Here is a 12,656-nt window from a genome sequence, read left to right on the forward strand (position 1 = left end):
GCCTTGGCCATCACTATATTACCACATTAGGATTACTTTAGCTTTTACAATACCAAAATTAAATTATATTGCTCATTAAGTTAAGCCTAGCTGAGCCCTCCATCTTGGGGCTTGCCCTTATGAAGCTTGTTCCTGCAAAGGAGAGGTTAAGCCTACTTATAATTGTGCCTAAGAGTCACCCTCAGAGAATGTTTTTTGTTGCTCAGATGTGGCCTCTCTCTAAGCCCACTCGGCAGGTGGATTTGCTGCCCTCCACCCTATGTGGGACATGACTCCCAGGGGTGTGGGTCTCCCTGGCAACGTGGGACATGACTCTTGGGGATGAGCTTGGCCCTGGCATTGTGGGATTGAGAAAGCCTTCTTGGACCAAAAGGGGGAAGAGAAATGAAACAAAATAAAGTCTCAGTGGCTGAGAGATTTCAAATAGAGTCAAGAGGTCATTCTGGAGGTTATTCTTATGTATTATATAGATATCCCTTTTTAGTTTTTAGTGTATTGGAATAGCTAGAAGGAAATACCAGAAACTGTTGAACTGCAACCCAGTAGCCTTGATTCTTGAAGATGACTGTATAACTATATAGCTTACACTATGTGACCATGTGATTATGAAAACCTTGTGGCTCACGCTCCTTTTATCCAGGGTATGGACAGACAAGTAGAAAAATAAGGAGAAAAAGTAAATGCATGATAGGGATGGATGGGGGCTATGGGATGTTTTGGGTATTCTTTTTTACTTTAATTTTTATTCTTCTTTTGTGGTAATGAAAATGTTAAAAAATTGATTGTGGTGATGAATGCACAACTATATAATGGTACTGCAAACAACTGATTGTACACTGTGGATGGCTGTATGGTTTGTGAATATATCTCAATCAAATTGAAAAAAAAATAAGATTAAGCCTAGGATCTGCTGGGGACTTGTGGTAATTTTCTTGGGTGCTCCTTCTTTCATTTCTTATCTGGGAGACCTGATACGAATCTTCTCATTGAACAACTCTGCACTATAATTTGGATTCATGCAAAAATGTTCTCCGTGGTTTATATGAAGCGGTTCTCCACTGGGCTTATCTTTTCCCTTTATGCTGCCAGCAGCCCCACCTAGCTAATGTTTCCTGGAAACCCAACGAGCCCTGTGAAAATCAGGTCCTTTGGTGGCCAGAGCTGGAAACCTCCCCGGGAAGGGGGTTGTTGCTCCTGTAAGCAGGGCCCACGAACCAAGGGAGAGGAACTTCACACACCTGTCCCCTCTCCCGAGCCCCACCCTGGGTCTGAGACAGACCTCTAAGGTGATCTGTTCAGTCTGTCTCTGAGATTCTGAGGCTCTTGTGGTAGCTTATTTCTCCTTCCCCTGACAACAGATTTCCTCACTCTGACATTTATGTCTCTTAGCTTTTGTACTCCCATGATTCCTTCTTCTCTATAACTTCAATTTACTAATAACCTTAGCTTGCCTATGGTGCTTCATGTCTTCTTCTACCTCAGACTTTCTCCCTAGGAAGCCTTCCAGCTTCAGCTTCCACTCCCAACTATGTGACTTTCTCCACATCTTCCAATCTAACTTCTGGGGAGCGAGGCTCTGATGGGTCCCCCGCATCCTTCTCTGGGCAGAGCTTTTTAGCTCAAGGTCAACTCAAGGGTCACTGTCCAGCCTACTGCTGGCTAAACTTGCATCGGGGCCATTCTTGGTAATTTCTGGTAGGAGGCGATGAGCCATCAACACAAAACTTGAATTCAGTCATCATCTATTGAATTTTTTTTTTATTGCTAAAGAGAGAGGAAACCCTTCCTCCAAGTTCGGTCCTTATTGAGAGTTAATGAGTCCCAATCACAATGTAAAAGAGGAATATCAATCCCAATATCAAATGAATGTGGTGTTTTGGGGTGCATCCAGCTGGGCCAAGCGCTGCCAAAAGTTTCACGGCATTCCAGGCAAGATGCAAGATGGTCTCCATGTTCCAGGAAAGAATCTCCTTCCCAGGGAGCTGGCAAGTGCATGACTGAAAGCGAGCAACCTAATATAGATCGTGATCGACTAAGGAGGATACAAGGGAAATGCCATTAAATTCTGGTAGGCGAGTTTTTGAAGACACCAATTATGTCTTTAAGTCCACCTTGCACACCCAGAAATGAAGTTAATGCCATTATCTATCTACCAAATCAAGCCCAAACTCTTAACCCTCAGTGATAGCCTGCCATTCAAGGCCTTCAAACCTGCCTTTCTAGTCTTATCAAATGGTCCTTTTTTTCACGTAATGTTTCCCAAGCTTACAGTGGGCTATTCAGCTTCTACATGTGTTTCAAAGACCAGCTCATTCCCAAATTCCTTTGAAGACTGTCACCCACCCAAAAGCGACCTCTTTCCTCTGTGCCCCCAAGTCCTTCGTTTTATTTTCTTAAGGCACTGTTGCCATTCTATCATGCGGTATAGATATTTTTGCACACATGTAAGACTGTGGGTTACAGAGTTTGATAGCAGGGGAATGAATCCCAGCTCTGCCACTTACTGAGTGACACAGGTCAAATCACTTAACTCCTCATGCTGGGACCAGGACACCATGAGGCACTTAGGGCAATTGTAGGCTCAGTATTCATATAACCTAGGAGTGGGGGCTTCCTTAAACTTGCATGTGAAGGCAGCTCTCTTGCCTTATCCTAGTGTCGGCCTAGCTGCTTCTTTTTCTTTCTTTTTTTAAATTAAATTTAGTTTCATTGAGACATATTCACATACCATATAGTCATCCACTGTGTACAATCAACTGTTCACAGTACCATCATATAGTTATGCATTCATCACTCCAATCTATTTTTGAACATTTTCCTTACACCAGAATCAGAATCAGAATAAAAAATAAAAGTAAAAAAGAACACCCAAATCATCCCCCCATCCCACCTTATTTTTCATTTAGCTTTTGTCCCCATTTTCTACTCATCCATCCATACACTGGATAAAAGGACTGTGATCCACAAGGTTTTCACAATCACACTGTCACCCCTTGAAAGCTACATTGCTATACAATCATCTTCAAGAGTCAAGGCTACTGGGTTGGAGTTTGATAGTTTCAGGTATTTACTTCTAGCTATTCCAATACATTAAAGCCTAAAAAGAGTTATCTATATAGTGCATAAGAATGTCCACCAGAGTGACCTCGACTTCATTTGAAATTTCTCAGCCACTGACGCTTCACTTTGTTTCATTTCTCCTCCCCCTTTTGGTCAAGAAGATGTTTGCAATCCCACGATGACGGGTTCAGACTCATCCCTGGGAGTCATATCCTGCATTGCCAGGGAGATTTACATCCCTGGGAGTCAGGTCCCACGTAGGGGGTAGGGCAGTGAGATCAGTTGCTGAGGTGGCTTAGCTAGAGAGAGTGGCCTAGCTTCTTGATCTGTTTTTTAACCTGTAATGTAAGGACAAAGTCTTCCCTGATAGAGAAATTGTAAGGATTAAATGAGCAATACAAGTAAAAGGTACACAATGGTGCCTGGCACTATCGAGAAAGAGCTTGATAAGTAATAGATGTTATTTCTCTGACCAAGCAGTAAGCTTCTGAAGAGCTGGTTGTCAAGTCTAGTTTTTTTGTTTTCCTAAACCTTGAAACACATTTCATCAAAAATAGTAGGTGATCAATTATATTTGAGTGAATTAATGAATATTTGCTAAGTGAGACGCATGTGATAAATGGCTATTTATATTTGACTAATATAGTTAGTTTATAATCAGGCAGATGACTCAAGTTTCATGTCCCTGGATCAAGAGTTCTTGAGCTGATTCATCTCCTTGCTCATGCTTAGTGTTTGGAAGGCTTAGGTGAGGTGCTTTGGACAGAGTGAGCAGAGCCCAAGCCTCAGAAAATTGCTGAGGTTGGTTTTCAAATTAGAACCATGAAGGAAAGACTCAGAGATTGGGATGCACGCACACCAAAAGGATTAGCTCGTGTCTGGAGATGCGCAGAGCAAATGTGTAAAGTGGCTAGCATCCATTTGTGCCGGCCCTGTTGGGGACGGGAGAGGCTCGTTTTCGGTCATGCACTTGCCAGCTCCCTGGGAAGGAGATTCTTTCCTGGAACATGGAGACCATCTTGCATCTTGCCTGGAATGCTGTGAAACTTTTGGCAGCGCTTGGCCCAGCTGGATGCACCCCGAAACACCACATTCATTTGATATTGGGATTGATATTCCTCTTTTACATTGTGGTTGGGAATCATTAACTCTCAATAAGGACCAACCTTGGAGGAAGGGTTTCCTCTCTCTTTAGCAAAAAAAAAAAAAAAAGTTTCCTCGGGTAGGCCATGACTCCTGTAACTGATTTGTTCTCCTGGCACAGGACAGCATGCTGTGTGGTACCCCGAGGCTGGTGAGAAAGGGGGCAGACTCAAGAATTCCTGGGTGGGAAGGCTCAACCCTGCATTTACCACAATTGCTAAAACACTATGTTTAATAGCCCAAGACTGGTCTATATTTGCATGGAAACTGTGTACGTGTGGAATTTTATTTTTTTACTTCAAGATGGCCCTAATAAGAGCCAGACTGCTGATGAATCTACGATTAGGGCAGCCTATAAATTCCCCACATAATCATGTTGGGTTCAGTCCTGAGATCTTGTTCTAAAAGTTCAAAATGTGCAGTGTTTATCTAACATCCTTACTAAAGTGCTCATATTTGCTAGTGCCAGACATGTGCATTTGGTCTGCAGTTGCCCAGTTCAAGGACTGCCTCTATAGACAGTCATGGACTTTGAGTAAAGCAGGCTGGAAGAGTGTTGGGAAGGTTCATTTTAGTAAGTGCTATATTTATATCCATAATATCACCATTAAACTGGCAAGTACAAGGAAGACTTCAGCGTGACCCAACTGTGCACAATCACTGTCCTGGATGAGATGTGTACTTGAAGACATGGACAACAAAGAGGGCTCTTGGCTTCAGGTACTTGGCTCAACATTTATGTCCATTTGAGTCACATCCACCATTGCATCTGCTTCTTTTGGAGCCAAACTTTCACATTATCAACATTACTCTTTAATAGCACTGAAATCTCACTAATCTATGATATTTCCCTAATCTATGATATTTCCCTTTCCTTTGTCTGCCACAGGATAGAATCTTCTGGAGCCTGTGGGGTGGGGTGGTGAATGAGTTGAAGAACACATTCTGAGTCACTGCTTAAGAAATTTTTTATTGTATTTTTTTCCCCAAGTGATTCTGGTAACAAAAGTATGATGTTATAGGGCAAACAGACATTTAAACTGAAAACAATCAGATGGTAAAGACCTTCACTTTAATCTACTACATGAGAGGTAACTATTACTCATTTCCAAAGCTATTATCCACTTTGAGTGTGGTATCAGAGAGGCTCTTCCAGTGTAGTTAGTGATATTCAAAAAAGGACCACTGCCTTCAAAAGAGAGAAACTTAGGCACTGATAATGAACTCATCACTTCTGTTTATATTTTATATAAATAAAAATACCCTAATATAAATATCAAGATAGGTTCCATACCCCCATAGTATGTTTGTTTTTTTTTTAATAAACCATGATTAATACTTTTTAAACTCTTGAGTGCCCAAGGAACAAGGAAAAAGCTGCACAGCAGGGGCAGAAAAGTCTAGACCAGGGACTGGCAAATTACAGCACATGGGCTGGCCACCTGTTTTTGTAAATAAAGTTTTACTGGGAAACAGCCATGCTCATTCATTTACATTTTGTCTAGGGCCTCTTTCGACCCACAATGGCTGAATTGAGTAGCTGTGACATACACCATGTGGCTCTCTGAGTCTACAGAAAAATTTGCCCACCCCTGGTCTAGATAAATTGATGAGCCAAGTGTTGGCTAAAGGTCTCCAACTCACAATGTCAAGAGAAGCACTAGGTTGGGTTTGGTTGTTTCCATGTATTGTGCAATTTTTTAACATCTTATGAGCAGTGCAACTAAAACTCCTGTTCACCTTAGTTTTGTGCAGCTACATGGAAAGTAAAATTAGGTCTGAATATATTTCATGTGTTACTTGGACTTCGAAAGCATTGCTCGATTGCTTAAATATGCATAAGTCAATGTCATTTCTTGAAACTTTTAACAGGTGCAAATATTTGTGGTGGCTAAAGTATTGGCATTATGCTTGTGTCTGTGCAAAATTCTATGATGCTCAAAACCATGTGCTATAGCTATAAATGTAGTCCTACTTCAAGTAAAACTCTTCAGTTTAATTATTTTCCCAACCTTAGAAACCAGTTTTAAGTGTCACCAGCAATCTGTAGTTTAAGGCACCATTTCTTAGCTGAGCCTTCCCAGCGCCAACATGCTGTACCAATTCAGTAAAACATGCCACAAAATTATATGACTGTTTTATCTGAATTAATGGGACACCCTCCACAATGGTAGGGATTGTTACTAGGAGTTCAAGAGCCAGACGTGGGCTCTGGGTTATTTTTCACATGCTGGTGAGAGATTCAAACATCTCTTTTGTGGCCAGGGATGGCTGGTTTGATCAAGACAAAGAACAAAGCTGAATACAGTCTCAGTAGCTCCAAGTTAAACAGTCCATACAGATGCAAGACAATTGGCTGGAGTAACATTAGACTGACATTTCAGAAGTGATTGGAAGCCTTGAAATATCCTTAAGGATAGGGCTTATTATTTGATGTTGGTTACAATGGAGACAACTCTTTTCTCCTCAGTTAAATATTAGATACAGCATAAATAACAGATAGGATTATGGATTCTACCTGCAAATGTATCTTAGAATCCATATGATTCATTCGATTGTAGCAAAGAAGCTGTTCAGGGCATGGGGTACTTGGGCTCAGGTCTGCCCACCTGGCTCTGTTTTATGCCCATAGATTTAAACAGCTGCAATCCAGCTCTCTAATCACAATTGTCTTTTTACCTTGAAGAACTTATAAAGCTGGAGATAATGACTTGGTGTGTAGAAGATATTCTTAGTAAGAATATCACTAAGGATTTGAATGTGATTTTTGAGACTTGTGTTGACAGTTAAAACATATAAACAAACTCCCTTGATAAATTTTAGGATCCGTAACAAATAAAGGCATAGAATATGGAGTTTTTCTTCAGTTTCAATCCAAGCATAAAAAGATCCTACAACTGGAGAAAATACCACCATTCTATGTTTTTATTAAAAGAAAACTGGTCCTAATTTTTAATCTTTTTCCTTTCTTAAGCCTAAAAAGTCTGCCAGTCAAGGTCTCTTAGTTTTGGCATGCACCATCTATAGAATGCCACTTGTAAATGCTCATTTTAAAGAGACGTGAATTTTCAAGGGATGATTATAACAGGGTTAGTTTCCACAAAAGATGATTCACCATTCTAATTTAGGAATAGAAAGGTGTGATCTTTATGGGAGACTCCTAAAGGTGTTCTAAGAAAAATGAATGTTCTCAAGCCTTTCTTACAAGAGTGGGATTGTGGGGCTAAGAGTTTCTTCAAAGAAAAGCAAAATGACACTACAAACCACAGGTAGGGAAAAGCCACCCATGCATGCCAGGCCAGCTTGCAAATGCACATATTTGTGTGACATTCTTGCGCAGGCAGCCAGGCTCTAATTAAGATCTAGCTGGGAAGATGATCACTAGGGAGAGGTTCAGGGTGTGGGGAGCACTTCAAATTGCATTCCATGAAAACATTAGACTGTCAAAGCTTAGCAAGGCCCTGATTGTCCATAGACTTGAGGTGGGGTACAGGACTGAAACTAAAGCTAGCACATGTCAGCATAAAATAGCTGCTGACACAAATTGAACATGTGCAATTTTTTAAAAAGGTGGTATCGGATAACAGGCCAACAGCCGTCCCTCTCGGCATTTTAGACCTCTTTCTTTTCCCCACTTTGGCTGCTTGTTGAGTCACTTCCATCAGGCAAAGTTCCACAGGATAAGCCATTTGAATTTGGCTGTATTTTGTCCAACATTTGTTTCCCTGTGGAGATAATAATCATAAAAAAATCTTATGAGCTCTTACAGAAGAATAACTCCTAATAATTTCCCCTCAATCTAGGCCACATTTTTTTCCCTTTCTGTTATACTATGTGGTAACCCTTTAAACAGAAGAGATGTCGAGGAAGAAAAGGCTTGCTGACCTTCATGTCTCTTATACTGTCCATAGGAGAAAGGGCTGTCCCCTACCCCACAGGCATGGAAAACACATTGGGTCAGTCAGGAGATTAGCATGAGCATCCACCCATCTCCAAAACTTTCTCCCCACTGTCCCATCTTCCTTTCCATATTTAGTCTAACGTATATAACAAACAGAAAAATAGGCTTTATTAATGGTTTCTAAAGCTGCTATTGATCTTGGGTAGGGGGCTTTGTGAAATGAAATATAGGGTTAAAAATAAGTAAACTTCATTTCCTACCAAAGAATCTCTGACAAAACAAGTCATCTGTACTGCAAATCCTTGCCAGAATGCTCTTGGCTGAAAAGATGACTTGATGGGAAAGATAACACAGAATTCATTTCATAGGACTGTATTTTCTCAAGTCAGGGACAAGGGTTAATAGGTGTTGCTTCAAGGCCTTGGTCCTAGCGGAATGGTGCAGGAAGCTGCGAGAATATCTTCACTCTTGTTTGGAAGTCTGTAGGTCACCTCCACCAAAGCTGGAGACGGTTGGGTGTGGGTGAGCAGGGAGAAAGTAAGGACATAACAGACTGTTTCCTTTGTCCTGGACTTTGTTTCTGTTGTCTACGTGCTTAAAGTGAGTTATTTTTCAGTGAAAGGGAGAAGTGGGAGGACGCTGGGTGCTGAACCTGGGTGCATGTAGTGAGGAGGAGAGGAAGCAGATACTCAGGTGCTGGCGACTGTGACGAACGTCATTCTTGGCAATGCAGCGCATAAGCCCCGTCTACCCTGGGAACGATGGACTTCAGCAGCCGATCCTTCTACCCTCAGATGTTCCTTCACAGGCCTCCGTCATTGCGGGGATCTGCTGCTGGTGGCCATTCCCCACTCTATTCCTTAGCCTTTTCCAAACTAAGGAAACCCAAAATGAAAATCCCCAAATCACCCAAATCAACAAAACATGGGCAGTGTCCTGTGAAAAACTGACATTGAATAAATGATTTTTAACTTTTACAGTTAAAACACCACCTTTGGTTTCATCATTAAGGTTTTTGAAGGTAAGGATTAAATTTCAAATTAACACCCAAAATAATACCAGTAATTATTAATTTATACGGACAAAATTTTCTATTATAAATGAAAGAATATATTATTTTACCAGGAATATTTCCAAAATCAATGTAAGACTGTTGCAGATGTTCTTTTTCTCGATTTCTTGTGACCAAAAGCACTCCAAGAAATGACAGAAAACACCTGAAAGAATAGTACTAATAATGAACATGAGAACACCGAATCAGCTCACGCTATAAAATAACAGCTCCATGTTCTACGTGATGACATAAATTCCACTGGTTTTGTTCATCCTGTTTCTCATGGTACGCTGCCTAGAATTTGTCTTAATTGTTGCAGCCAATAATACTTGCACCCAAAACCAAGATTTGGATGGTTTCCAATAAATCTCTGCTCCAGGTTTTTACCATCTGGAGACTAATCCAGGCTCTAAGCCCTTTGGGCAGACACGAGGTCTCATTTTCTATCCAGGCATGCCCAGACCCATTACTGGCATGCAACACAAGTGAAAAAATAATTTATTCTTTAATTTTCTAAGAAATTTAGTTATCCTTGGCCATAAGAGGAGTCATAGTTTCCAGACTCCAGAAGTTCGGCCTCACCCAAATATTTTATGAAATTGAGTTTTCAGATAGATGATCTAGGCTCAAGTTTGCATAACAATTGTCATGCTGGAAACCGGATCAAGAAGCAGCTAAGCATTAATGGAATGCCATTTTGAGCCAACTGAAACTCCTATACATTGGTGATACTCTATAAAAGTTCTGCTCTCTGTTTGCAAGCAATGCCAGTGATGCTGCCCACCAAATCTCTAAGATGCTTCAAGCTGGGCACTGTGACACAAGAAAGGGTTGCTACCAACCCGGTTTTATTAGGTCCAAAGCTGGGAGCTGCTCCAGTCTTGACCTTTTATTTTGCATGATCCTAGAAGCATCTGTGGTCCTCTGATTGACTTGAAATATGACCTACGGCTTCTCAAGGGTGGGGAAGGCCTGATAGAGTATGAAAAAATCATGGTAAAACTACAAGGGCCATTGGTACATTTTGACTTTGGCTGGAAATGAAAGCCCCCAGTGTTTCAGAACCCTCAGAGAGACACCTACATCAAAGGCACCAAGCCCTGCGTGGGGTGTGAAGTTGAAAAATATGTTTCTTTTAGGAGCTAAGGAAATTGATGTTTCTTATATTCCAATTTTCTATAGCTCAGATACAATGCCAAAAATCCCTTATAGAAGTAACAGAATTTCACATACCATACCTCTTAGACATTTACTCACCCAAAAAGATATATGAATATAGTGAGAAAAGCTGCACCAAGGAATTCCTGATAAAATATGATACCTATAACAGGAATAGAAGACACAATTAATTTTAGAGTAAGAATACCCATTAAAAATTATGTTAATACATTATTTTTTCTAAATATAATTACCCTTCAAATGCATGACTAATAGTTTAGCTGTAAAAAATGTAAATGCCATACTTGCACTTTCAATTATTCAAAAACAAACACAAATTTACAGAGCTTATATAATGTAAGTATCACTGCTATCATGAAATCAACATAATTATCATAGCTCCTGAAAATGGAATTTCTTATCTGGTCCAGGATTTGCCCCAATGAAACACAAAAGAAAACAAAACCCCAGTGGCCACTTCCAACCTACATTTTTAGACAGAGGTAAGCATACCTGAGCCGAGAGCCTGGGGGACTCTGGGTCCTCTGTCATGGCCCGTCCACCTCTGGCCAGCTGCTACCCCCCAGGCTGCCTCTCTATAGCCTGTTGGTCTGACCATCTGCCTTCTTGAATAATAGGGGCCCGGAAGATGCTCTAGCAACTGAAGCTACCATAGCTCCATTTCCTACTGCTGACCCTGCCCCCATCTCCTTCTGGTTTTCCTTCTGGGTGAAGGAAAATGTGCTGTGTCATCTGCTCTGATGGGCTTTTGTCTTCTCCCTCTTGGTTTCAAAGATTCCTCCTTGCTCCAAAGCTCCTAAGCCTTCATAGAGTTTTTATTAAATATAGCTTTAGATTATATACTACCTGGAATTCATATTTCGTGTGTGAGGCATCAGCCTATTTATTGAGTCTCCTATGTGCCAGCCACTGTTCTAGGTGCTGGATACCATGGTGAGCAAGATAGTTCTGTTTCCAAGAGCTTTCTTAATATGATGATTATCTCCTCATCTAGAGAACATATTTCTTATAGGAAGAAGCCAAACCCAATTCTAATGAACATCTGCCAAATGAATGAACATTTTGAAGCATTTTCCATGTTATTACATACTTCCTATAATCATTATCTTAAGGTTTTCATGTTCTTCTACTAAACTGATGCATCATAATATTTATCTCTCTACAAGGTATTTTAAGTGTGTGTGTGTGTTTTGCTTTTTTGTGCTATAGCAAGCAGCAATAAGCTTCTTTGTATAAATTTTTTCTCAATGTTTTAGGATTTTTTGGATATTGTTAGAATGAATTTCCAGAAGTGGAATTTCTGTTCCCTGATTGCTCCCAAAATGTATTAACCTTGCATTGGGAAATGAACTCCCAAGATGAAGCAAAAAATAGGGCACATAAGTACCAAATTTAGAAGTGATATACCTGAATCTACTGTATTTTTATTTGGACCAAGTTCAAATTTATATTTTTTGTTTAATACTATTGTGTCTGTCATTAAAAAAAAACACTGCCCATAAAAATAAAAGATCTGCAATAGTAGAAAAAGAGAGGCCAGAATAGGGGAGGTAACGGTTTCTATTCTCATGTGTCTGGCTGTTTCTGGAACACTGAATCTTGTTTTGGGCCCCACTCTGATCAGGCAGGTGAGAGGCATGCAGGGCGAGGGAGCTAATGGAATTGGGAATTTTTGGCCCAGAATCAAGACCTAAGAGGACAGTGGCAGCTGCTTTGATTATTAGAAGGGCTGGCATTGGAAAGAGTCCAGAAAGCAGAACTAAGATAAGCGTCTTGAACTCACGGGGAAGCTAATTTCACCTCTAATATAAGGAAACGCTGTCTAATAATTACAGCTCTCCAAATAATTAGAGTGATCCAAAAGGGGAGTGAGTTGTCTCAGGCGGTAGTGAATACTGGGGAGCATCACACAAAGTAGAATATCCTCTCCCAGAGATGTTATGGAGGAAATTCAGCCACTAAATGGAGGCTAGGGTGATAAGGACTACACAGTTCTTACAACCCAGATTCCTTGATTCTCTCATTTACAGTGAGAGAAACTTTATTTGTGTTTGTTGTGGGAGTGGAATCACCTATGTATAGGAAGCCACAACATACCTGCAATAATGGCACTGGTTGTAAAGAAAATATGGTTAACTGGCACCACCGTCGTCGTATTGTAGAGCTTCGTGGCTTGATTCAGGAACCTACAGTAGAAGGCACTGACTGAATCTCTGGCTTTTAAGCCCAGCTATAAGTTAGCAATAACCTCAAGAAATGCATGTTCTTTAGCTATAACTACAAAGAGAAAGGAAGTGCAGTAAAAGGGCATTTCCAATC

At 40.6% G+C, this 12,656-nt stretch overlaps 1 protein-coding gene across 2 annotated transcripts in view; it reads right to left on the reverse strand.

The window, feature by feature from the left end:
- Positions 1 to 7,815: 7,815 nt before the first annotated feature.
- NIPAL2 (NIPA like domain containing 2) overlaps positions 7,816 to 12,656 on the reverse strand; it is a 120,662-nt gene continuing 115,821 nt past the window's right edge. For both annotated transcript variants that reach the window (XM_037802905.1, XM_037802906.1), the window contains 4 exons: positions 12,435 to 12,523; positions 10,416 to 10,479; positions 9,227 to 9,321; positions 7,816 to 7,928 (listed from right to left, as the gene is read on the reverse strand). In XM_037802905.1, the coding sequence (XP_037658833.1) occupies positions 7,816 to 7,928; positions 9,227 to 9,321; positions 10,416 to 10,479; positions 12,435 to 12,523 (361 nt within the window). The remainder of the gene's footprint in view (positions 7,929 to 9,226; positions 9,322 to 10,415; positions 10,480 to 12,434; positions 12,524 to 12,656) is intronic.

This window comes from Choloepus didactylus, chromosome 14, assembly GCF_015220235.1.
Source record: "Choloepus didactylus isolate mChoDid1 chromosome 14, mChoDid1.pri, whole genome shotgun sequence".
Taxonomy (NCBI): domain Eukaryota; kingdom Metazoa; phylum Chordata; class Mammalia; order Pilosa; family Megalonychidae; genus Choloepus; species Choloepus didactylus.